This window comes from Ranitomeya imitator, chromosome 3 (assembly GCF_032444005.1).
Source record: "Ranitomeya imitator isolate aRanImi1 chromosome 3, aRanImi1.pri, whole genome shotgun sequence".
Classification (NCBI taxonomy): Eukaryota; Metazoa; Chordata; class Amphibia; order Anura; family Dendrobatidae; genus Ranitomeya; species Ranitomeya imitator.
This window is the reverse complement of record NC_091284.1, coordinates 28722876-28750500: the sequence shown is the minus strand read 5'-3', so window position 1 is coordinate 28750500 and position 27625 is coordinate 28722876. Positions and strand designations below refer to the sequence as shown.

Here is a 27625-nt window from a genome sequence, read left to right as displayed (position 1 = left end):
TGGGAGGTGAAGGAGAGATCGGAGTCAAACATGACACCCAGACAGCGCGCCTGCTGCCGGGGTGTTATTATGGTGCCACCCACGGAGAGGGAAATGTCAGATTTAGGGAGGTTAGTAGAAGGCGGGAGCAGAAGAAGTTCAGTTTTGGAGAGGTTGAGTTTCAGATAGAGAGCGGACATGATGTTGGAGACTGTGGACAGACAGTCAGTGGCGTTCTGTAGTACAGCGGGGGTAAGGTCAGGGGATGACGTATATAGTTGTGTGTCGTCGGCATAAAGATGGTACTGAAAGCCAAATCTGCTGATGGTCTGTCCAATTGGGGCCGTGTAGAGAGAGAACAGAAGGGGGACAAGGACTGAGCCCTGAGGTACCCCAACAGTGAGAGGAAGAGGAGATGAGGTGGAGCCAGAGAACAGAACACTGAAGGAGCGGTCAGAAAGATAGGAGGAGAACCAGGAGAGAGCAGTGTCCTTAATGCCAAGTGACTGGAGCCTAGAGAGCAGGAGAGGGTGGTCAACAGTGTCGAAAGCTGCAGAAAGGTCGAGAAGAATGAGCAGAGAGTGGTCACCATTACATTTTGCTGTCAGAAGGTCATTGGTCACCTTGATGAGGGCAGTTTCTGTCGAATGTAGGGGACGGAAACCGGACTGTGAAGGGTCTAGGAGGGAGTGAGTGGAGAGGTAACGGGTAAGGCGGGAGTATATCAGGCGCTCCAAGAGTTTAGAGATAAAGGGGAGATTGGAGACCGGTCTGTAGTTGTTTGTGCAGGATGGGTAGATAGATAGATAGATAATAGATAGATAATAGATAGATGATAGATAGATAGATAGATAGATATAGATAGATGATAGATAGATAGATAGATATAGATAGATAGATAATAGACAGATAGATAATTAATAGATAGATAGATAGATAGATAATAGATAGATGATATATAGATAGATAACAGATGATATATAAATCGATAGATAACAGATAGATGATAGATAATAGAAAGATAGATTATAGATAGATGATAGTTGGATAATATAGAGATAGATGATAGATAATAGATGATAGATAGATAGTAGTTAGATAGATAGATAGATATAATAGATAATATATAGATAATAGATAGATAGATATAGATAGATGATAGATGGATAATAGATAGATAATATAGAGATAGATGATAGATAATAGATGATAGATAGATGATATATAGATAGATGAAGAACAGACCTGGTTAAGGAGGGCTAATAGTGAAGACCCCCCAGTCCCCAGGGTGGTGAAAGCCCCTGGACTTCCGCCCGTTGTGCTCTCGCCATAATCGCGCCTTGCGAGGGATACCATACAAATGAAGGCATAACATTGTGCACTACCACTAGGACCCTTTTAGCCAAGGGCCCATGTACAACTCATCTTCAGTCAGCCTTCGGGTGGGGGTCCGGGATGCCATGTAGAGGGCAGACTAGCACCCGCTGATGGATGAGCAATCCTCCGAGGGTCCGTCCGGCATTATTATTTCCAGCTCTCAGGCCCGTCGTCCTTTCCTTCTTCCGATCCCTGACATAATGAAGGATTACATCTTATCTGGACCTGGAGGGAATTTCACCTTCGTCACATTTTACTTGATTTAAAATATATATAGGGCGGGGGAGGGAAATTAGCGCGAGGCCTCTCCCTAAGTAAACCTCATTTAAAGAATGTTGTAAACAGGTCCGAGGGTATAAAATAACCCCTGCGCCCGTCCCACCCGCAGAGAGAAGATGGTGATGGGCTGGAGACTGCGCTGGGTGCTGGCCCTCCTCATGGTCCTGGCTGCCAGTGGAACTGCCCAGGCGCCCCGTAAGTATCGGCATTGCTACAGACGGTTTCCCTTATTAGAAGGTTGGCACAATGGTGTGGCACCTTGGGTTTCAGTGAGGTTGGATACAGAGCTATGTGGCACTTTCAGTGTGATGATGTACTATAAATCCCAGCATAACCTGCACTCACAACATGGACTACTTGTAGTATTATATATTTTTTTAGCAAAGTCAGTAAAAAAAATGCTGATTTTGGTCATCTATCGTATGTGCATGGGGGTTACACGCACTTCAAGGGTTAAAAGGATCAGGCATATTGGATTTCAACATGCCCAGTCATACTCACAGTAGTATTATAGTGCCGTCCTTGTAGAAGATCAGTTTTACAGTATTACCAAAAGTAGTAAAAATGGATCCAGCCTCACAGTAGCGTCATATCCACTATTAATAAGGTGGTATCCTCACAGGAGTAATATGGTGCCATTTTTACCACAGTATCTATAGTGTCAAATTATAGTAATCCTCACAGTTGTGTCATATAGAAATGATAGATTCATCCTCACAGTAGTGTCATATAGAAATGATAGATTCATCTTCACAGTAGTGTCATATAGAAATTATAGATTAATCCTCACAGTAGTGTCATATAGAAATTATAGAGTCGCCTCACAGTAGTGTCACATAGAAATTACAGAGTCATCCTCACAGTAGTGTCATATAGAAATTATACAGTCGTCCTCACAGTAGTGTCATGTAGAAATTATACAGTCGTCCTCACAGTAGTGTCATGTAGAAATTATACAGTCGTCCTCACAGTAGTGTCATATAGAAATTATAGAGTCGTCTTCATAGTAGTGTCATATAGAAATTATAGAGTCGTCCTCACAGTAGTGTCACATAGAAATTACAGAGTCGTCCTCACAGTAGTGTCACATAGAAATTACAGAGTCGTCCTCACAGTAGTGTCACATAGAAATTATACAGTCGTCCTCACAGTAGTGTCATGTAGAAATTATAGAGTCGTCCTCAGAGTAGTGTCACATAGAAATTATACAGTCGTCCTCACAGTAGTGTCATGTAGAAATTATAGAGTCGTCCTCACAGTAGTGTCATATAGAAATTATACAGTCGTCCTCACAATAGTGTCACATAGAACTTATACAGTCGTCCTCACAGTAGTGTCATGTAGCAATTATAGAGTCGTCCTCACAGTAGTGTCATGTAGAAATTATAGAGTCGTCCTCACAATAGTGTCATGTAGAAATTATAGAGTCGTCCTCACAGCAGTGTCATATAGAAATTATACAGTCGTCCTCACAGTAGTGTCATATAGAAATTATAGAGTCGTCCTCACAGTAGTGTCACATAGAAATTATAGAGTCGTCCTCGCAGCAGTGTCATATAGAAATTATACAGTCGTCCTCACAGTAGTGTCATGTAGAAATTATAGAGTCGTCCTCGCAGCAGTGTCATACAGAAATTATACAGTCGTCCTCACAGTAATGTCATATAGAAATTATACAGTCGTCCTCACAGTAGTGTCATATAGAAATTATACAGTCGTCCTCACAGTAGTGTCATGTAGAAATTATACAGTCGTCCTCACAATAGTGTCATATAGAAATTATACAGTCCTCACAGCAGTGTCATGTAGAAATTATAGAGTCGTCCTGACAGAAGTGTCATATAGAAATTATACAGTCGTCCTCACAATAGTGTCATGTAGAAATTATAGAGTCGTCCTCACAGTAGTGTCATATAGAAATTATACAGTCGTCCTCACAGTAGTGTCATGTAGAAATTATAGAGTCGTCCTCACAGCAGTGTCATATAGAAATTATACAGTCGTCCTCACAGTAGTGTCATGTAGAAATTATAGAATCGTCCTCACAGCAGTGTCATATAGAAATTATACAGTCGTCCTCACAGTAGTGTCATGTAGAAATTATACAGTCGTCCTCACAGTAGTGTCATATAGAAATTATAGAGTCGTCCTCACAGTAGTGTCACATAGAAATTACAGAGTCGTCCTCACAGTAGTGTCATATAGAAATTATAGAGTCGCCCTCACAGCAGTGTCATATAGAAATTATAGAGTCGTCCTCACAGTAGTGTCATATAGAAATTATAGAGTCGTCCTCACAGTAGTGTCATATAGAAATTATAGTTGTCCTCACAGTAGTGTCACATAGAAATTATAGAGTCGTCTTCACAGCAGTGTCACGTAGAAATTATACAGTCGTCCTCACAGTAGTGTCATGTAGAAATTATAGAGTCGTCCTCACAGCAGTGTCATGTAGAAATTATAGTCGTCCTGACAGCAGTGTCATATAGAAATTATACAGTCGTCCTCACAGTAGTGTCATATAGAAATTATAGAGTCGTCCTCACAGTATTGTCACATAGAAATTACAGAGTCCTCCTCACAGTAGAGTCATGTAGAAATTATAGAGTCGTCCTCACAGTAGTGTCACATAGAAATTATACAGTTGTCCTCACAGTAGTGTCATATAGAAATTATACAGTCTTCCTCACAATAGTATCATGTAGAAATTATAGAGTCGTCCTCACAGCAGTGTCACATAGAAATTATAGAGTCGTCCTCACAGTAGTGTCATGTAGAAATTATAGAGTCGTCCTCACAGCAGTGTCATATAGAAATTATACAGTCGTCCTCACAGCAGTGTCATATAGAAATTATACAGTCATCCTCACAGTAGTGTCATGTAGAAATTATAGAGTCGTCCTCACAGCAGTGTCATATAGAAATTATACAGTCGTCCTCACAGCAGTGTCATATAGAAATTATACAGTCGTCCTCACAGTAGTGTCATGTAGAAATTATAGAGTCGTCCTCACAGTAGTGTCATGTAGAAATTATAGAGTCGTCCTCACAGTAGTGTCATATAGAAATTATAGAGTCGTCCTCACAGTAGTGTCATATAGAAATTATAGAGTCGTCCTCACAGTAGTGTCACATAGAAATTATAGATTCATCCCACAGTAGTGTCACATAGAAATTATAGAGTCGTCCTCACAGCAGTGTCATATAGAAATTATAGAGTCGTCCTCACAGCAGTGTCATATAGAAATTATAGAGTCGTCCTCACAGTAGTGTCACATAGAAATTATAGAGTCGTCCTCACAGTAGTGTCACATAGAAATTATAGAGTCGTCCTCACAGTAGTGTCACATAGAAATTATAGAGTCGTCCTCACAGCAGTGTCATATAGAAATTATAGAGTCGTCCTCACAGTAGTGTCACATAGAAATTATAGAGTCGTCCTCACAGTAGTGTCACATAGAAATTATAGAGTCGTCCTCACAGTAGTGTCACATAGAAATTATAGAGTCGTCCTCACAGCAGTGTCATATAGAAATTATAGAGTCGTCCTCACAGTAGTGTCATATAGAAATTATAGAGTCGTCCTCACAGTAGTGTCACATAGAAATTATACAGTCGTCCTCACAGTAGTGTCATGTAGAAATTATACAGTCGTCCTCACAGTAGTGTCATATAGAAATTATAGAGTCGTCCTCAGAGTAGTGTCATATAGAAATTATAGAGTCGTCCTCACAGTAGTGTCACATAGAAATTATAGAGTCGTCCTCACAGTAGTGTCATATAGAAATTATAGAGTCGTCCTCAGAGTAGTGTCATATAGAAATTATAGAGTCGTCCTCACAGTAGTGTCACATAGAAATTATAGAGTCGTCCTCACAGCAGTGTCATATAGAAATTATAGAGTCGTCCTCACAGTAGTGTCATATAGAAATTATAGAGTCGTCCTCACAGTAGTGTCACGTAGAAATTATACAGTCGTCCTCACAGTAGTGTCATGTAGAAATTATACAGTCGTCCTCACAGTAGTGTCATATAGAAATTATAGAGTCGTCCTCAGAGTAGTGTCATATAGAAATTATAGAGTCGTCCTCACAGTAGTGTCACATAGAAATTATAGAGTCGTCCTCACAGTAGTGTCACATAGAAATTATAGAGTCGTCCTCACAGTAGTGTCATATAGAAATTATAGAGTCGTCCTCAGAGTAGTGTCATATAGAAATTATAGAGTCGTCCTCACAGTAGTGTCACATAGAAATTATAGAGTCGTCCTCACAGTAGTGTCACATAGAAATTATAGAGTCGTCCTCACAGTAGTGTCATATAGAAATTATAGAGTCGTCCTCACAGTAGTGTCACATAGAAATTATAGAGTCGTCCTCACAGCAGTGTCACGTAGAAATTATACAGTCGTCCTCACAGTAGTGTCATGTAGAAATTATACAGTCGTCCTCACAGTAGTGTCATATAGAAATTATAGAGTCGCCCTCACAGCAGTGTCACGTAGAAATTATACAGTCGTCCTCACAGTAGTGTCATGTAGAAATTATACAGTCGTCCTCAGAGTAGTGTCATATAGAAATTATAGTCGCCCTCACAGTAGTGTCATATAGAAATTATAGAGTCGTCCTCACAGCAGTGTCACGTAGAAATTATACAGTCGTCCTCACAGTAGTGTCATGTAGAAATTATACAGTCGTCCTCACAGTAGTGTCATATAGAAATTATAGAGTCGTCCTCACAGTAGTGTCACATAGAAATTATAGAGTCGTCCTCACAGTAGTGTCACATAGAAATTATAGATTCATCCCACAGTAGTGTCACATAGAAATTATAGAGTCGTCCTCACAGCAGTGTCATATAGAAATTATAGAGTCGTCCTCACGGTAGTGTCATATAGAAATTATAGAGTCGTCCTCACAGTAGTGTCACATAGAAATTATAGAGTCGTCCTCACAGTAGTGTCACATAGAAATTATAGAGTCGTCCTCACAGCAGTGTTATATAGAAATTATAGAGTCGTCCTCACAGTAGTGTCATATAGAAATTATAGAGTCGTCCTCACAGTAGTGTCACATAGAAATTATACAGTCGTCCTCACAGTAGTGTCATGTAGAAATTATAGTCGTCCTCACAGTAGTGTCATATAGAAATTATAGAGTCGTCCTCACAGTAGTGTCATATAGAAATTATAGAGTCGTCCTCACAGTAGTGTCACATAGAAATGATAGATTCATCCTCACAGCAGTGTCATATAGAAATTATAGAGTCGTCCTCACAGTAGTGTCACATAGAAATTATAGAGTCGTCCTCACAGTAGTGTCATATAGAAATTATAGAGTCGTCCTCACAGTAGTGTCATATGGAAATTATAGAGTCGTCCTCACAGTAGTGTCATATAGAAATGATAGATTCATCCTCACAGCAGTGTCATATAGAAATTATAGAGTCGTCCTCACAGTAGTGTCACATAGAAATGATAGAGTCGTCCTCACAGTAGTGTCATATAGAAATTATAGAGTCGTCCTCACAGTAGTGTCACATAGAAATTATAGAGTCGTCCTCACAGTAGTGTCACATAGAAATTATAGAGTCGTCCTCACAGTAGTGTTATATAGAAATTATAGAGTCGTCCTCAGAGTAGTGTCATATAGAAATTATAGAGTCGTCCTCACAGTAGTGTCACATAGAAATTATAGATTCATCCTCACAGTAGTGTCATATAGAAATTATAGAGTCGTCCTCACAGTAGTGTCACATAGAAATTATAGAGTCGTCCTCACAGCAGTGTCATATAGAAATTATAGAGTCGTCCTCACAGTAGTGTCATATGGAAATTATAGTGTCATCCTCACAGAAGTGTCATATAGAAATTATAGTCATCCTCACAGTAGTGTCATATAGAAATTTTAGAGTCGTCCTCACAGAAGTGTTCATTTTCCCTACAACACCAGCATTGGGGACATTAAAAAGCAATAATACATCTGAAAATAACAAACTTTGTTGCATATCTCATCAGGGAAACTTCACTCTTTCTCCCCTGGGACTGATCTTCCATTCCTGATTCCAGGCTAAAATCTGTTTTTAGTGATCACTGATTTTCCCATTACTGAGATAGGAGATGACAGTTGGTTCTCATAAAGTTCTATGGAGAAGGGAGGAGCTAGAGGAAGACACAGTCTGCTGAACCGGCAGTTACAGTTCTCCATAGAACTTTATGAGCACTAACTGTCATCTCTTATCTCAGTGATGGGAAAATCTGTAATCACCGAAGACACATTTTATAGTGAACTGAGAATTTTGAGAATAAAAGATGAGATCAGGAGAAGTAGATTTCTCTGATAAAATATATTACAAAGTTTCTTATTTTCACATGTATTTCTATTGATTTTTGGAATACAAATTAGAACAGTGATAGAGTTAAGGCCGGAATACTCATTATATGAAAGCTGGCCGAACCAGCCAAGCAGGAGAGGACAGAGATGGATGTGACATGTTGAATTTCTTGGATGTGGAAATAAGTCACCGCCAGAGGAGTCTGGCAGCAGCTCTCTCATAGAGAATACAATGAAGCAACGAGTCAAATCTGAAATAAATTTCTTAGACCTGATGAAGCTGGTGTAGTTATTTTGAAAATCCGATCCAGATCTTTTGAAGGGCTCATTTTAATATCAGGCATGAAAATGTTCGAAAAAAAAAGGATTATACAGCAATCCTGGTGTGGATTTTTCAAAGTAAGTACATCGGCCTCATCAGGTCTGAGAGATCTGTTTATTATTAACATATACAGTTTGTATTGTGAAATTTGGTGACTGAAACTTTTATTCTGTTCTTGTTAAAGTAGCCAGAAGCTATTTTTTTCCACCAAGGTGAGCTGTAACCTTCTGATCATCCTTTTAGTAGAAGCTCGGTTTCTATCAGCTGCGTCATTTATGTGATTTACGGACCTGGGGTTACTGTGCATATATTATATACCCAGGGGCAGATTCCATGGACCTGTCATTAGAATGGGTGGAAAAAGACACAATTCCGTCAGATTCAACCCAGGCAGACTGACCCACGGAGGAATAGTTCTTAGCCAATGTGCACACGCCAGGATTCTTTGCAGAAAGTTCCTGAACAAAACCGGACTTTTTCTGCAGGAAATCCGCATGCGTTTTTTGCGTGGATTTTTCGCGTTTTTTTTCGGAGCTTCCCAATGCATTAAATAGCGGGAAATCTGAGAAAAACCTGGAAAATTAATGAACATGCTGCGTTTTTTTTTACCGCGATGCGTTTTTTTTCGTGGAAAAAAACGCAACATGTGCACAGAAATTGCAGATTGCATTCTATTAATAGGATGCTTAATGGATGCATTTTTTTCGCAGTTTTATCACGTTTTTATAGCGAAAAAACGCGAAAAATCCAGAACTTGTGCCTTACGGTAAAGAAGCCTTTGCTCCTCTGGAGAATGAACCTTTTTTTCTCCAGACGGAGGGAGTAGCTTCTTCTTTTTTGAGGGGGTTTTATATGAATCAGCTTTTTACCATATTTTTTCATAATGGCCATTTATGCACTTGTACAAGTTAATCATGTCGCCCCCATCTGAAGACTAAAAATATGTAGTTGTTTAATCTTTTCCCTTTACCAAGATGCTCTTATCCAACTTCAGGGCCGGAACTGATCTGCATATTTCAGATGAATGCTTTGTACGGTGGTCATATTATATCCTTTCCTTCTTCAAAATTGTGGGTACAGTTAGAGCTTTTCTTTGTCAAGGTTGTGGATACGTTTTGAGCTTTTCTTTTCAAGGTTGTGGGTACATTTAGATAGGGTTGAACGAAACGGGTCGTTCATTTTCAAAAGTCGCCGACTTTTGGCAAAGTCGGGTTTCATGAAACCCGATCCGACCCCTGTGCGGGGTCGGCCATGCGGTACGCGACTTTCGCGCCAAAGTCGCGTTTCAATGACGCGAAAAGCGCCATTTCTCAGCCAATGAAGGTAAACGCAGAGTGTGGGCAGCGTGATGACATAGGTCCTGGTCCCCACCATCTTAGAGAAGGGCATTGCAGTGATTGGCTTGCTGTCTGCGGCGTCACAGGGGCTATAAAGGGGCGTTCCCGCCGACCGCCATCTTACTGCTGCTGATCTGAGCTTAGGGAGAGGTTGCTGCCGCTTCGTCAGAAGCAGGGATAGCGTTAGGCAGGGTCCATTAACCACCAAACCGCTTGTGCTGTAGCGATTTCCACTGCCCAACACCACCTTCGGTGTGCAGGGACAGTGGAAGCTACATTTTTTTTTTCCCCTCAGCGCTGTAGCTCATTGGGCTGCCCTAGAAGGCTCCCTGATAGCTGCATTGCTGTGTGTACGCCGCTGTGCAAACCAACTGCTTTTTTCAAAGCACAAATCCTCTTGTTCCTTCCTTTCTGCACAGTTATCTTGTTTGTTTGTCCACACTTTTTATTTAATTTGTGCATCAGTCCACTCCTTATTGCTGCCTGTCATACCTGGCTGAGATTACTGCAGGGAGATAGTAATTGAAGGACAATTCCTGTTTTTTTTTTTTTTTTTGTGGGAGATTAAGATTGGCATTTCTGCTAGAGTGCCATCCCTGTCTGTGTCATCTCTCACTCAGTGGGCCATAGAAAGCCTATTTATTTTTTTGCTTGATTTTGGTTCTAAAATCTACCTGAAAAAATCACTACATCAATCAGTGGGAGAAAAATATTGGCCTCAGGGCTTGTGTGCCACTCCTGACTCCTGTGTGCATCATCACTCACTCAGTGGGCCATAGAAAGCCTATTTATTTTTTTTTTTGCTTTATTTGGGTTCTAAATTCTACCTGAAAAAATCAATAAATCAATCAGTGGGAGATTAATATTGGCCTTTGGGCTTGTGTGCCAGTCCTAAGCGTGCCATCTCTCTCTCTCACATAGTGGGCCATAGAAAGCCTATTTATTTTTTATTTTTTTATTGGGTTTATAAATTTTCCCTGGAAAAAAAAAAAAGTGGGAGATTAATATTGGCCTCTGGGCTTGTGTGCCAGTCCTGAGCGTGCCATCTCTCTCACAAATAGTGGGCCATAGAAAGCCTATTTATTTATTTTTTTTTGGTTTTATAAATTCTCCCTTAAAAAAAAAGGGAGATTAATATTGGCCTTTGGGCTTGTGTGCCAGTCCTAAGCGTGCCATCTCTCTCTGTCTCTCAGATAATGGGCCATAGAAAGCCTATTTATTATTTTTTTTATTGGGTTTATAAATTTTCCCTGGAACAAAAAAAAAAAAGTGGGAGATAAATATTGGCCTCTGGGCTTGTGTGCCACTCCTGACTCCTGTGTGCGTCATCTCTCACTCAGTGGGCCATAGAAAGCCTTTTTTTGTTTTATTTGTTTTCTAAATTCTCCCTGAAAAAATCATTTTATTTTCTTTGGTTTCTAAATTCTTCCTGAAAAAATCATTTTATTCTATTTTTTTTTTTTCCTAAAGTCTCCCTGAAAAAAAAACAAAAAAATCAAATCAGTGGGAGATTAATATTGCCCTTTCTGCTTGTGTGCCAGTCTTGACTCCTGGGTGTGCCATCTCTCTCTCTCCAATTGTGGGCCATAGAAAGCCTATTATTTTTTTTAGCTTGATTTGGGTTCTAAAATCTACCTGAAAAAATCACTACATCAATCAGTGGGAGATAAATATTGGCCTCTGGGCTTGTGTGCCACTCCTGACTCCTGTGAGCGTCATCTCTCACTCAGTGGGCCATAGAAAGCCTTTTTTTGTTTTATTTGTTTTCTAAATTCTCCCTGAAAAAATCATTTTATTTTATTTGGTTTCTAAATTCTTCCTGAAAAAATCATTTTATTCTATTATTTTTTTTTCCTAAAGTCTCCCTTAAAAAAAAAAAAAAATCAAATCAGTGGGAGATTAATATTAACATTTGTGCTTCAGTGACAGTCCTGCGTGTGTGGCATCTCTCTCATTTGGTGCCACCAACAACAGAGTGTGTAACATTGTGCCTGATTTTCGTTGTGGTCTCACTCACCTGTAAAGGGGTAGCTAAATCATACTGAAGTTATAGCTCACCGTGTAATTTGTGTGACAGCAACAAATACCGTTAGTTTGTTTACGTTTTTAAAACAATGAGGAAGTCTGGTGGAAGAGGTCGTGGCCGGGGGCGTTCATTGTCAGCTGGTAATGAGGGTAGTGGTAGTGGTGGAGCATCAGCTGGTCGTGGGAAAAAAAATATTGCACCTAAGTCTGGAGCTGTGGAGCCAGGTTCGTCGTCTGGCTACAGAAGGCCTCGAACGCTCCCTTTTCTGGGAGTAGGAAAACCGCTTTTAAAGCCGGAGCAGCAAGAGGAAGTTTTGGCTTATCTTGCTGACTCAGCCTCTAGCTCTTTTGCCTCCTCTCGTGAAACTGGTAAATGTCAAAGCAGCGCGTCGTTAGTGGATGTTCACGGTCAGGGACAAGTCGCTTCCTTGTCCTCTTCAGCAAAAACAACAACAGAGAAGAATGCAGCAGGCGACACAACGGGTTACTCCATGGAGCTCTTTACACATACCGTCCCTGGCTTAGAAAGTGAAGCAGTTAACAGTCCATGCCCATTACAAGTTGAATCTGACATGGAGTGCACTGATGCACAGCCACAGCCAGACTACTATGCTGGTCCTTTGACTCAGACCACAACATTACCCTCGCAGGGTAATGATCAAGAATCAGACCCTGATGAGACTATGTTGCCCCATCACGAACGCTATACCACCGACCGACACGGTGACACAGACGAAGTTGCACACGAGCTACAAGAAGAGGTAATAGATGACCCAGTTCTTGACCCCGATTGGCAGCCATTGGGGGAACAGGGTGCAGGCGGCAGCAGTTCTGAAGCGGAGGAGGAGGGGCCGCAGCAGGCATCAACATCGCAACAGGTTCCATCTGCCGGGCCCGTATCTTGCCCAAAACGCGTGGCAAAGCCAAAACCTGTTGGAGGACAGCGTGGCCATCCGGTTAAAGCTCAGTCTGCAATGCCTGAAAAGGTATCCGATGCTAGAAAGAGTGCAGTCTGGCATTTTTTTAAACAACATCCAATTGATCAGCGCAAAGTCATCTGTCAAAAATGTTCAACTACCTTAAGCAGAGGACAGAATCTGAAAAGTCTCAATACAAGTTGCATGCATAGACATTTAACCACCATGCATTTGCAAGCCTGGACTAACTACCAAACGTCCCTTAAGGTTGTAGCACCCTCGGCCAATGAAGCTAGTCAGCAACGCAACATCCCTTCCGGCAGTGTAGGGCCACCATTTTCCGCACCACCTGCAGTATCTGTGCAGGTTTCTTTGCCAGGCCAAAGCAGTCAGGGTCAGGGAATCACCAGTTTCGTAGTAGGAAACACTGCATCTAGGGCACCGGGGGCAACAATACCATCTCCCACCGTCTCTCAGTCTGCCATGTCCACCGGCACCCCCGCTAGTTCCACGATCTCCAGCTCTCCAGTCCAGCTCACCCTACATGAGACTATGGTTAGAAAAAGGAAGTACTTAGCCTCGCATCCGCGTACACAGGGTTTGAACGCCCACATAGCTAGACTAATCTCGTTAGAGATGATGCCCTACCGGTTAGTTGAAAGCGAAGCTTTCAAAGCCCTGATGGACTACGCTGTACCACGCTACGAGCTACCCAGTCGACACTTTTTTTCCAGAAAAGCCATCCCAGCCCTCCACCAGCATGTTAAAGAGCGCATCGTCCATGCACTCAGGCAATCTGTGAGCACAAAGGTGCACCTGACAACAGATGCATGGACCAGTAGGCATGGCCAGGGACGTTACGTGTCCATCACGGCACACTGGGTAAATGTGGTGGATGCAGGGTCCACAGGGGACAGCAAGTTTGGGACAGTTCTGCCTAGCCCACGGTCTAGGAAACAATTGGCTGTAGCCGTTCGCACCCCCTCCTCCTCCTCTTCGTCCTCCTGCAGAAGCGAGAGCTCGTCCACAGACCGCAGTCGCACAACCACTCCATCCGCAGCTGCCACTGTTGCACACCAGGTCTCCCATTATGGGGCAGCTACTGGCAAACGTCAGCAGGCTGTATTGGCTATGAAGTGTTTGGGCGACAACAGACACACCGCGGAAGTTCTGTCCGAGTTCTTGCAGAAAGAAACGCAGTCGTGGCTGGGCACTGTAGATCTTGAGGCAGGCAAGGTAGTGAGTGATAACGGAAGGAATTTCATGGCTGCCATCTCCCTTTCCCAACTGAAACACATTCCTTGCCTGGCTCACACCTTAAACCTGGTGGTGCAGTGCTTCCTGAAAAGTTATCCGGGGTTATCCGACCTGCTCCTCAAAGTGCGTGGACTTTGCTCACATATCCGCCGTTCGCCCGTACACTCCAGCCGTATGCAGACCTATCAGCGTTCTTTGAACCTTCCCCAGCATCGCCTAATCATAGACGTTGCAACAAGGTGGAACTCAACACTGCACATGCTTCAGAGACTGTGTGAACAGAGGCGGGCTGTTATGTTTTTGTGGGAGGATACACATACACGGGCAGGCAGTAGGATGGCAGACATGGAGTTGTCAGGTGTGCAGTGGTCGAAGATTCAAGACATGTGTCAAGTCCTTCAGTGTTTTGAGGAATGCACACGGCTGGTTAGTGCAGACAACGCCATAATAAGCATGAGCATCCCCCTAATGTGTCTGCTGATGCAAAGTTTGACGCACATAAAGGATCAGGCGTCTGCAGCTGAGGAAGAGGAAAGCCTTGATGACAGTCAGCCATTGTCTGGCCAGGGCAGTGTACAGGACGAGGTAGCGGGCGAAGAGGAGGAGGAGGACGAGGAGGATGATGGGGATGATTATATTTTTAATGAGGAAGCTTTTCCGGGGCCACTGGAAATTGGTGGCGCGGCAAGGCCGGGTTCTGGTTTTTTGAGGGACACAAGTGACGTGGATTTGCCTGAAACTGCCCCTCAACCAAGCACAACCGCAGATTTGAGAACTGGAACTTTGGCCCACATGGCGGATTATGCCTTACGTATCCTCAAAAGGGACACACGCATAACTAAAATGATGAACGATGACGATTACTGGTTGGCCTGCCTCCTTGATCCTCGCTATAAAGGCAAATTGCAAAATATAATGCCACATGAGAACTTGGAACTAATATTAGCAACCAAACAATCAACTCTTGTTGACCGTTTGCTTCTGGCATTCCCTGCACACAGCGCCCGTGATCGTTCTAACACGAGCTGCAGGGGCCAGCAGACCAGAGGTGTAAGAGGGGCAGAAATCAGAAGTGGCATTGGCCAGAGGGGTTTTCTGACCAGGTTGTGGAGTGATTTTGCTATGACCGCAGACAGGACAGGTACTGCAGCATCAATTCAAAGTGACAGGAGACAACATTTGTCCAGTATGGTTACAAACTATTTTTCATCCCTTATCGATGTTCTCCCTCAACCGTCATTCCCATTTGATTACTGGGCATCAAAATTAGACACCTGGCCAGAATTGGCAGAATATGCATTGCAGGAGCTTGCTTGCCCGGCAGCTAGTGTCCTATCAGAAAGAGTATTCAGTGCTCCAGGTTCAATACTAACAGAAAAAAGGACTCGTCTGGCTACCCAAAATGTAGATGATCTAACCTTCATTAAAATGAACCACAACTGGATTTCGAAATCTTTTGCCCCACCTTGCCCGGCTGACACCTAGCTTTCCTATGAAAAGGTCTTGCCTGTGGACTATTCTGAATGCCTTTTCCAATCTCGTAATTTTCTGCACCTGATTGTCCAGCATACGACATGTTTACACCTCACTAAATGGCCAAACTCCCCACACGGGGCCGTGGTATCGACACTTGGCGCCAGCACCCGTGAGAGTGCAGTTTGTCTGAAGAGGTGGGTGAGCCCGCTTTTGGTCGACGGCACTGCCACTGGGTCCCTCCTAGTACAATAAAGTGTCTCTGGCGGTGGTGGTGCGCACCCAACGTCAGACACACCGTTGTAATATGAGGGGCCCTGGGCCTGTACCGCCGGCCACAAGACAGTTTCCCCCCACCCCAGCTCAAACAGTCCTCTACCACTTGCAAAATTATCTCACAGCTCCACCAATGTTTAGTCTATGCGCTGACATCCTTCAATGCCTGCCACTGACAATACCATTGTATTGACATTTTTGTTATGTTAGGCCTTCGATGCCTGTCTGCGGTCACTCCTTCCACTAGGCCTCCACTGACCACACCACTGCTGCCCGTGTACCCCTGTAACCAATTTAAAATTGCCTACAGCCATGTGTTATTATTTTAGGCCTTCGATGCCTGTCTGCGGTGACTCCTTCCACTAGGCCTCCACTGACCACACCACTGCTGCCTGTGTACCCCTGTAACCAATTTAAAATTGCCTACAGCCATGTGTTATTATTTTAGGCCTTCGATGCCTGTCTGCGGTCACTCCTTCCACTAGGCCTCCACTGACCACACCACTGCTGCCCATGTACCCCTGGAACCAATTTAAAATTGCCTACAGCCATGTGTTATTATTTTAGGCCTTCGATGCCTGTCTGCGGTCACTCCTTCCACTAGGCCTCCACTGACCACACCACTGCTGCCCGTGTACCCCTGGAACCAATTTAAAATTGCCTACAGCCATGTGTTATTATTTTAGGCCTTCGATGCCTGTCTGCGGTCACTCCTTCCACTAGGCCTCCACTGACCACACCACTGCTGCCCGTGTACCCCTGGAACCAATTTAAAATTGCCTACAGCCATGTGTTATTATTTTAGGCCTTCGATGCCTGTCTGCGGTCATTCCTTCCACTAGGCCTCCACTGACCACACCACTGCTGCCCGTGTACCCCTGGAACCAATTTAAAATTGCCTACAGCCATGTGTTATTATTTTAGGCCTTCGATGCCTGTCTGCGGTCACTCCTTCCACTAGGCCTCCACTGACCACACCACTGCTGCCCGTGTACCCCTGTAACCAATTTAAAATTGCCTACAGCCATGTGTTATTATTTTAGGCCTTCGATGCCTGTCTGCGGTCACTCCTTCCACTAGGCCTCCACTGACCACACCACTGCTGCCCGTGTACCCCTGGAACCAATTTAAAATTGCCTACAGCCATGTGTTATTATTTTAGGCCTTCGATGCCTGTCTGCGGTCACTCCTTCCACTAGGCCTCCACTGACCACACCACTGCTGCCCGTGTACCCCTGGAACCAATTTAAAATTGCCTACAGCCATGTGTTATTATTTTAGGCCTTCGATGCCTGTCTGCGGTCACTCCTTCCACTAGGCCTCCACTGACCACACCACTGCTGCCCGTGTACCCCTGGAACCAATTTAAAATTGCCTACAGCCATGTGTTATTATTTTAGGCCTTCGATGCCTGTCTGCGGTCACTACTTCCACTAGGCCTCCACTAACCACACCACTGCTGCCCGTGTACCCCTGGAACCAATTTAAAATAGCCTACAGCCATGTGTTATTATTTTAGGCCTTCGATGCCTGTCTGCGGTCACTCCTTCCACTAGGCCTCCACTGACCACACCACTGCTGCCCGTGTACCCCTGTAACCAATTTAAAATTGCCTACAGCCATGTGTTATTATTTTAGGCCTTCGATGCCTGTCTGCGGTCACTCCTTCCACTAGGCCTCCACTGACCACACCACTGCTGCCCGTGTACCCCTGTAACCAATTTAAAATTGCCTACAGCCATGTGTTATTATTTTAGGCCTTCGATGCCTGTCTGCGGTGACTCCTTCCACTAGGCCTCCACTGACCACACCACTGCTGCCCGTGTACCCCTGGAACCAATTTAAAATTGCCTACAGCCATGTGTTATTATTTTAGGCCTTCGATGCCTGTCTGCGGTCACTCCTTCCACTAGGCCTCCACTGACCACACCACTGCTGCCCGTGTACCCCTGGAACCAATTTAAAATTGCCTACAGCCATGTGTTATTATTTTAGGCCTTCGATGCCTGTCTGCGGTCACTCCTTCCACTAGGCCTCCACTGACCACACCACTGCTGCCCGTGTACCCCTGGAACCAACATCAGAAAATATAAAAATAAGTATTTTGCTTATAAAAAAGAAAATACTGGAGAGATATCAAATGCAGACATTTTAACATTAAAAACAAACACATACAACAAAAATCTGGTACAGTACTAAAAATGGCCACCAGCTACAATAACTTTCTCCTGCAAGTAGTTAACTGAAAGGTTTTTTCAATTTTAAACACAGATATGGCATCCACCGAGTGTTGTCCTGTCGCGTCTTCTTTATATTATTGCCAAGAAGATGCAAAACAATGAAAATAATAAAATCATTATTTACCAAAAAAATAGAGTAAGTCAAAACCACATTGCAAATAAACATTCATTACAAATAAAGAAGCAGGGCGCGTCCGAGGGTGAGTATATACCTAATAAGAATATAATCACCCTCGGACGCGCCCTGCTTCTTTCCGACAGCCTTCCTTCCTAAGAATCAGCCCTTCCGTGGTGTAGAGAGAGGGTTTGTTACACTCCAAGGTGTTCCCCAGGTTGCCTTTCCTGAGCTTCGATCTTCCGGCTCTCGTTTAGTAGTTGTTGGAAACTACGCTGCATTGGGCCTACAAATTGGGTATGGGGTGTAGAGAGATGGTGTGTTCCACTCCAAGGTGTTCCCCAGGTTGCCTTTCCTGAGCTTCGATCTTCCGGCTCTCGTTTAGTAGTTGTTGGAAACTACGCTGCATTAGGCCTACAAATTGGGTATGGGGTGTAGAGAGATGGTGTGTTCCACTGTAGAGAGATGGTGTGTTCCACTCCAAGGTGTTCCCCAGGTTTCCTCGCCAATGCTTCGATCATCATGCTCTCGTTTAGTAGTTGTTGGAAACTACGCTGCATTAGGCCTACAAATTGGGTATGGGGTGTAGAGAGATGGTGTGTTCCACTCCAAGGTGTTCCCCAGGTTTCCTCTCCATTGCTTCGATCTTCATGCTCTCGTTTAGTAGTTGTTGGAAACTACGCTGCATTAGGCCTACAAATTGGGTATGGGGTGTAGAGAGATGGTGTGTTACACTCCAAGGTGTTCCCCAGGTTTCCTCTCCATTGCTTCGATCTTCCGGCTCTCGTTTAGTAGTTGTTGGAAACTACGCTGCATTAGGCCTACAAATTGGGTATGGGGTGTAGAGAGATGGTGTGTTACACTCCAAGGTGTTCCCCAGGTTTCCTCTCCATTGCTTCGATCTTCCGGCTCTCGTTTAATAGTTGTTGGAAACTACGCTGCATTAGGCCTACAAATTGGGTATGGGGTGTAGAGAGATGGTGTGTTACACTCCAAGGTGTTCCCCAGGTTTCCTGTCCATTGCTTCGATCTTCCGGCTCTCGTTTAGTAGTTGTTGGAAACTACGCTGCATTAGGCCTACAAATTGGGTATGGGGTGTAGAGAGATGGTGTGTTACACTCCAAGGTGTTCCCCAGGTTTCCTCTCCATTGCTTCGATCTTCCGGCTCTCGTTTAGTAGTTGTTGGAAACTACGCTGCATTAGGCCTACAAATTGGGTATGGGGTGTAGAGAGATGGTGTGTTCCACTCCAAGGTGTTCCCCAGGTTGCCTTTCCTGAGCTTCGATCTTCCGGCTCTCGTTTAGTAGTTGTTGGAAACTACGCTGCATTAGGCCTACAAATTGGGTATGGGGTGTAGAGAGATGGTGTGTTACACTCCAAGGTGTTCCCCAGGTTTCCTCTCCATTGCTTCGATCTTCCAGCTCTCGTTTAGTAGTTGTTGGAAACTACGCTGCATTAGGCCTACAAATTGGGTATGGGGTGTAGAGAGATGGTGTGTTCCACTCCAAGGTGTTCCCCAGGTTGCCTTTCCTGAGCTTCGATCTTCCGGCTCTCGTTTAGTAGTTGTTGGAAACTACGCTGCATTAGGCCTACAAATTGGGTATGGGGTGTAGAGAGATGGTGTGTTCCACTGTAGAGAGATGGTGTGTTCCACTCCAAGGTGTTCCCCAGGTTTCCTCGCCAATGCTTCGATCATCATGCTCTCGTTTAGTAGTTGTTGGAAACTACGCTGCATTAGGCCTACAAATTGGGTATAGGGTGTAGAGAGATGGTGTGTTCCACTCCAAGGTGTTCCCCAGGTTTCCTCTCCATTGCTTCGATCTTCATGCTCTCGTTTAGTAGTTGTTGGAAACTACGCTGCATTAGGCCTACAAATTGGGTATGGGGTGTAGAGAGATGGTGTGTTACACTCCAAGGTGTTCCCCAGGTTTCCTCTCCATTGCTTCGATCTTCCGGCTCTCGTTTAGTAGTTGTTGGAAACTACGCTGCATTAGGCCTACAAATTGGGTATGGGGTGTAGAGAGATGGTGTGTTACACTCCAAGGTGTTCCCCAGGTTTCCTCTCCATTGCTTCGATCTTCCGGCTCTCGTTTAGTAGTTGTTGGAAACTACGCTGCATTAGGCCTACAAATTGGGTATGGGGTGTAGAGAGATGGTGTGTTACACTCCAAGGTGTTCCCCAGGTTTCCTCTCCATTGCTTCAATCTTCCGGCTCTCGTTTAGTAGTTGTTGGAAACTACGCTGCATTGGGCCTACAAATTGGGTATGGGGTGTAGAGAGATGGTGTGTTCCACTCCAAGGTGTTCTCCAGGTTGCCTTTCCTGAGCTTCGATCTTCCGGCTCTCGTTTAGTAGTTGTTGGAAACTACGCTGCATTAGGCCTACAAATTGGGTATGGGGTGTAGAGAGATGGTGTGTTCCACTCCAAGGTGTTCCCCAGGTTTCCTCGCCAATGCTTCGATCTTCATGCTCTCGTTTAGTAGTTGTTGGAAACTACGCTGCATTAGGCCTACAAATTGGGTATGGGGTGTAGAGAGATGGTGTGTTCCACTCCAAGGTGTTCTCCAGGTTGCCTTTCCTGAGCTTCGATCTTCCGGCTCTCGTTTAGTAGTTGTTGGAAACTACACTGCATTAGGCCTACAAATTGGGTATGGGGTGTAGAGAGATGGTGTGTTCCACTCCAAGGTGTTCTCCAGGTTGCCTTTCCTGAACTTCTATCTTCAGGCTCTCATTAAATTGTGGTTAAACGGAACAACTGCATTTGGCGTACTAGTTGGTTTGGGGCCTACTATCGGTGTCTGCCACTCCTTGCTGTTCTCCTGGTTTCCTGTCCTGAAATTCCGTTTTCAGGCGCTCGTTAAGTAGTTGTTAATGTTAGACTGCATTTGGCCTACTAGTTGGGTTGGGGCCTACTATCGGTGTCTGCCACTCCTTGCTGTTCTCCTCCACTGAACAAAGCTGTGCCGCCTGTTTACTACGGTTGCCAATTTTGAACTGCATTTCGACTACTTACTGATTTGGGCCTACTCTCTGTGTCAGCCTCTCATTCCAGTTGTCCTCCACTGCAATGCCCCCTGGTTATTCCTGTGTTACCAATTTTGAACTGCATTTAGCCAACTTTATTCTTTGGGCTTATATCTGTGTTTCCTCCTCATCCTGCCCATTGCCCAGCCAGTGATAGATGAGTCTGCTGGTACATTGACCCATAACGCAACATTCCCCGTGCACGCTACACAACAACATTGTGACCCTGCTGAAAGTCAGGTTGCTCTTCCCGCATACCATACCACCTTACACGGGGACAAAGAGGAAGGTGCAGATGAAAGTGCAGGTTCCTTCATCAGGTGGGGGGAGGAATACTAGTTGGCGACATCACTGGCACAGGGCCTCTCATAGTACGCAAAAGTGTTGCTGCCGGTGGGAGGCGCCCCCGCCGTGCAAACACACCGCTGTACTTTGAGGGGCCCTGTGCCAGTGCCAATGCCAACGAGTGGGCCCCCCCTGCTTGCTCAGGTTCACAGCACTTGCAAAGTTGAAATACTTACCTCTCCCTGCTCCACTGCCGTGACGTGGTCCAGATTTCCTGGGCCCACTAATTACTTGAACCAGCCCTACCCACCACAACTTTAGCCAAATGACCCCCAATTTCAAATGCCTTCCAATTATTATAAGGTAAATTACGCTTGACAAGCTTCATTAAGAAGAATGGATGGTTTTGACATTAAAATGGGCACTCTAGGTGTTTTCCTGGCCCCCACTCACTGCCGACTATGCTGCCCCATTGACTTGCATTGGGTTTCGTGTTTCGGTCGATCCCGACTTTACGTCATAATCGGCCGATTTCACTCGACCCGACTTTTGAGATAGTCGGGTTTCGCGAAACCCGGCTCGACTATAAAAAGGTCGAGGTCGCTCAACTCTACATTTAGAGCTTTCCTTCCTCAAGGTTGTGGGTACATTTAGAGCTTTCCGTCCTCAAGGTTGTGGGTACATTTAGAGCTTTCCTTCCTCAAGGTTGTGGGTACATTTTGAGCTTTTCTTTTCCAAGGTTGTGGGTACATTTAGGGCTTTCCTTCCTCAAGGTTGTGGGTACATTTAGGGCTTTCCTTCCTCAAGGTTGTGGGTGCATTTAGAGCTTTCCTCTTCAAGGTTGTGGGTACATTTTGAGCTTTTCTTCTCCAAGGTTGTGGGTACATTTAGAGCTTTCCTTCCTCAAGGTTGTGGGTACATTTAGAGCTTTCCTTCCACAAGTTTGTGGGTACATTTTGAGCTTTTCTTCTCCAAGGTTGTGGGTACAGTTAGAGCTTTCCTTCCTCAAGGTTGTGGGTACGTTCAGAGCTTTCCTTCCTCAAGGTTGTGGGTACATTTTGAGCTTTTCTTTTCCAAGGTTGTGGGTACATTTTGAGCTTTTCTTCTCCAAGGTTGTGGGTACATTTAGAGCTTTCCTTCCTCAAGGTTGTGGGTACATTTAGAGCTTTCCTTCTACAAGTTTGTGGGTACATTTTGAGCTTTTCTTCTCCAAGGTTGTGGGTACATTTAGAGCTTTCCGTCCTCAAGGTTGTGGGTACATTTAGAGCTTTCCTTCCTCAAGGTTGTGGGTGCATTTTGAACTTTTCTTTTCCAAGGTTGTGGGTACATTTAGAGCTTTCCTTCCTCAAGGTTGTGGGTACATTTAGAGCTTTCCTTCCTCAAGGTTGTGGGTACATTTAGAGCTTTCCTCTTCAAGGTTGTGGGTACATTTTGAGCTTTTCTTCTCCAAGGTTGTGGGTACATTTAGAGCTTTCCTTCCTCAAGGTTGTGGGTACATTTAGAGCTTTCCTTCTACAAGTTTGTGGGTACATTTTGAGCTTTTCTTCTCCAAGGTTGTGGGTACAGTTAGAGCTTTCCTTCCTCAAGGTTGTGGGTACGTTCAGAGCTTTCCTTCCTCAAGGTTGTGGGTACATTTTGAGCTTTTCTTTTCAAGGTTGTGGGTATGTTCAGAGCTTTCCTTCCTCAAGGTTGTGGGTACATTTTGAGCTTTTCTTTTCAAGGTTGTGGGTACGTTCAGAGCTTTCCTTCTTCAAGGTTGTGGGTACGTTCAGAACTTTCCTTCCTCAAGGTTGTGGGTACATTTAGAGCTTTCCTTCTTCAAGGTTGTGGGTACATTTAGAGCTTTTCTTCTCCAAGGTTGTGGGTACAGTTAGAGCTTAACTTCCTCAAGGTTGTGGGTATGTTCAGAGCTTTCCTTCCTCAAGGTTGTGGGTACATTTAGAGTTTTCCTTCTTCAAGGTTGTGGATACATTTTGAGCTTTTCTTTTCAAGGTTGTGGGTATGTTCAGAGCTTTTCTTCCTCAAGGTTGTGGGTACATTTAGAGCTTTCCTTCCTCAAGGTTGTGGGTACATTTAGAGCTTTCCTTCCTCAAGGTTGTGGGTACATTTTGAGCTTTTCTTCTCCAAGGTTGTGGGTACATTTAGACCTTTTCTTCCTCAAGGTTGTGGGTATGTCTAGAGCTGCGAGATACAAACGTATGAAGTTTTAGATTTCCTAAACAAAAAAGTACAGTGCATAAAAAGTTACAAAAAGATTAAAAAGACATACAGACAAGGCAAAAAAGTATAAAAATAAAAGGGGTAATACAGAAGCATATTATGAATGGAATCTGGAAGTTGATTGCTGCAAAAATTTGGACAGATCTATAAGACATATTGTGTCTCCTGGGTCTGACCAAGAGCTTTTCTGGATAAGATCTTATAAAGGGTCACATTCACACCCCTCAGCCCTCCTCCTGGTCAGGTGAGAAGGCGATGGCTAATTTTAAGCACAGAAAGTGCAAAGACATAATTCTAATTTATGCCATATTTTTCCACAGGAACCTGCTAGTGGAATAATATGACCGCCTAATTTACGAGCATACTTTCACCATCCTAGACATCCCAAACATGACTATGATATAGTTATAATTCGTCTTGATATAACATATTCTCTCAATTCCTAAGGCCAAAAGTCCTGGTGCTGGAACTCACAGAGATGATTATGTTCCCCGATCACAGATATATCTGTGGATGGTGTTGACATCAGATCATGATAGGTATGGCATGGATATGTTGCATTTCCATTGTCTCATGTGATGTCCCAGGCATGCTAGAGGCAAACTGTCTACCTTAGGGGACATTATCTTCTCCCGCAAAATTTAGCACTTTTTTTTTGCTAGAGAGAAAAATACACAGAGAATATTTTGGGACTGTCACCACACACAGGCTCTCCATACATGTGTATGCCACAGCTGATTATCGGGAGCCCTCCAGGTTTCTGGGTTCCAGATGCAGCTATTCGGATAAGCACTTTTCTGAAGCTATTCGCTCATTCCTAGTAACCAGCTAACAGGGTTGTGATCGGTCACTACCGGAAAATTGCTTCCATAGAGATATGGTTGCAACCACACTATGGTTCCTCTAAGGTGGTGTAGGCCACCTCCCTGGGCAGAAGTTTTCTGCTCAAGTCCATGATAGGTGCCCTTTCACACAACCTTGCCCAGGCCATAAGCATACCAGAAACCATTGAAACCTGGGGCGTGCATCACAGGAGACCAAGCAAGAGAAGATTCCAGTGTCGAAAAACAACACTCACAGTCTGCTGACCAATAACTATTTGAGGCAGCACCAGTCATTCGGGGTTTTTTTGTTTATATCTGTAGTGGGCCAGACTGCAATGGCCTATACTTCCAATGCTCTGGCTTCAAAGTTCTTCCTGGTTGTTTAGCTAGGGGAATCTCATGTGCTACCCTCAATAATCGCTCCTGTGTTATACACCTGTCCCAAGTCTCCGCTTCCTTCCCCTGGGTCTGCTGCCCTCTGTTGAGCTCCACATCGGGTTTTGCAGGTTGCCTGAAGTGGATCAATGGCATCCTCTCCCTAAGGCTATTGAAGGCCCATTTAGACATACCTGTGTCTTGAGATTGAAACTCTAGATCTTTATGTTTGGTGTTCTCTACCTTCTGTTCCACTTCATCCGTCCTGCTGCCCTTGGGCGCTGCCCATGTTCCACACTGGGTCTTAAAGGATCCACCTCATCCGGTGACCCAGACATCCTGAAACTGGTAGGGAACAATGAATGGCCTTTCTTTCCTTTAACCCTATCTGTCGGGGCGGCACAAGGATGACTCTTCTGGAACAGTTTCTCTGGATCATCATCAGACATTTCTGCCTTAGGCATAGGTGTTGGCCTTTTTAAGAGGGGAAAAAATTCACTTACCATCATTATACATAACAACAGAGTTTGGAGGGTCATCAGAAACCTACTGGGATTCCAACCATCCCATATCAATACCTAATAGGACATTGGTGGAAATGATTTCCGAGAACCCCAATTCCTTTACTCCCTTTCCTGCACCCTAGTCAAGGTAAATTTACGCCTATGGGAGAGTAGGGCTGACTCCGACTATTTTGGTGATGGTCATTGATCTTCATGGGATAATATCTTTGGACAAAAATTCCAGATGGGCCAGCATCATGCCGGCACCGGGGTCCATCAGGTCCAAAGTCACAGTATCGCCAACAGTAACAGATTGTAAATTAACATTTGGTTTCCCCCTGTATCCCACCCGCAAAAAAAACAGCTGGAGAGGAAACAGGTGGCTTGGGCGATGAGGGACTTTTTTTTCGTCAGGGCAGGTAGTGCTGATACAGTGGGGGGAAAAAAGTATTTGATCCCTTGCTGATTGTGTAAGTTTGCCCACTGACAAAGACATGAACAGTCTATAATTTTAAGGGAAGGTTAATTTTAACATTGAGAGATAGAATATCAGAAATAAAATCCAGAAAATCACATCACATTGTATAAATTATATACATTTATTTGCGTTTTGCAGTGAGAAATAAGTATTTGGTCCCCTGCCAACCATTAAGAGTCATTTAGTCTTTTTAATTTTTTTGGGGGGGGAGGTTGGAGTTCATGAGGGCAGATTCTAAAGAAAAAAAAATTGATCACAAAATCTGACTAAAGCCTCGGTCAGACGTCAACATTTACCAAGTGTGGTCCGAGTGTTCTCCTTTCCCGACTGTTCGTGAAAACCTGACCGCGTTCGGATGTCATCTGAGTGCTGCCTGATTTTTTTTTCATGGACTCGTAGACCTTGATTGCTGCTTTCGATCCATCACCAGGATAAAAATCAGACGTTTCTGGACTTGGATCGTCAAAAATGGTGAACAAGTGAACGGCCCCGTAGGCTACCGCAAGTGCTTGCCGTAGAAAACGAGGACGTCCTAAGGCTACTTTCATACGTTGCGGTTTTTTTCTGCTCCAAGAGACAAGTTTTTGATGTAGAGATGTCTCCAGCATCCACCCTGATAATCCTGTGTTTTTTGTCTTTCAGCTGCCGACCATTGTGCAGTGGATCCTAAAACCAGAACCAACTGTGGCTATCCGGGCATCTCTGCGGCCACCTGCCATAACAAAGGCTGCTGCTTTGACCACAAGGTTTCTGGCGTTGTCTGGTGTTTCTACCCTGTTGCCCCAGAAGGTAATCCTAAAGCCTTATTCCACTTTTAATTACCCTCCTCAGAATACATCTACATAACACGATCCTCTCGAATTAAAAGAACCGAACGTCCATTAAGTTCAGAGGTGTAATGCACGATTTCTCCAGAGGTGGCGCTGCAGGAATATTGAATATTTAATAGAAGGTTCGCTCATAGATTTGAGAGTCAACCTTTTCTACCAAACCAAGAAACGGTCTGAAATAGTCATCCTCAATTTATTAGTAATTATTAGGATATCAGTATAATTTTAATATTAATCATAACAATCGCCAGGGATTGATTAAGTCCAGTCCATTTTTCTACAGGTCAGGAAGTGAAAGAAGGGCTGTATAGGGGACTTATTCTGTGTCTATAATGTATACTGTTATATTCCTGATGTATTTGGTCAGAGCCATCTTTAAAATCATGCATTCCCTACTAACGAGATGACTCTGCTCATTCTGACCTAGTCTATACAGCAAAGCTGATAAGGTAATGCATTGTTATTATAATCCCTGTTTTCACGACGATTATAAACATGTTTTACCTTCTTTACAGAATGTTTCTAGATTGGAAGATCACAAGTCTTTCCTCCGCTTGCACTTTATGATCTACCCCCTGGCTGAAATGTCAACATTTATATATTCTACGGACCCACCACGATTAAAGGTCAGCTACTCATTACAGAACCCAGAACATGGAGTATAACCCTGCACATGGGGTGACATGGATGAAAGAGCAAGAGTACCAGATATGGCGTCATTAACCAGAAGATCGAGCTGTCCTACAACAACTCCCGACACATAAACAGACTTTTTTTTTTAATCAAAAACCAAATCTTGTCAATGAACGATGCAATAAAAATACTGGAATTTTTGGCTCTTGCGTTCTATTGGTCAATTTTTTTGGTCTCGATAATCAGGTGGAGGATCACCGTAATTTTATTTATTTTTGCTTTCAAGACAAGGCTCACAAAAATGGCTAATTTCAAAGTCCTTTTTCTATAGAAGCTGATCTGTGTAGAAAATCTGCTACAACGGGTGTCATTTTGGTATTTACCATACTGCCCAATACTATAAGGTGAGGGCATGGGAAGATTTGAAAGGAGGGAGGGGACATTAAATTACTTTAGATCCCAAACCAGATGATAAATTGACTCCAAACCAGACCTCATTGCTAATTCAGACCCCAGACTAGACAC

The 27625-nt window shown here is 43.9% G+C and overlaps 1 protein-coding gene across 1 annotated transcript; it reads left to right on the top strand.

Annotated features, from left to right (window-relative positions):
• Positions 1-1701: 1701 nt before the first annotated feature.
• LOC138672559 (trefoil factor 3-like) lies at positions 1702-27304 on the top strand. The gene is made up of 3 exons (XM_069760651.1): positions 1702-1830; positions 26280-26426; positions 26983-27304. The coding sequence occupies exons 1-3, from the start codon at positions 1752-1754 to the stop codon at positions 26991-26993; spliced, it is 237 nt and encodes a 78-aa protein (XP_069616752.1). The 5' UTR covers positions 1702-1751; the 3' UTR covers positions 26994-27304.
• Positions 27305-27625: the final 321 nt, after the last annotated feature.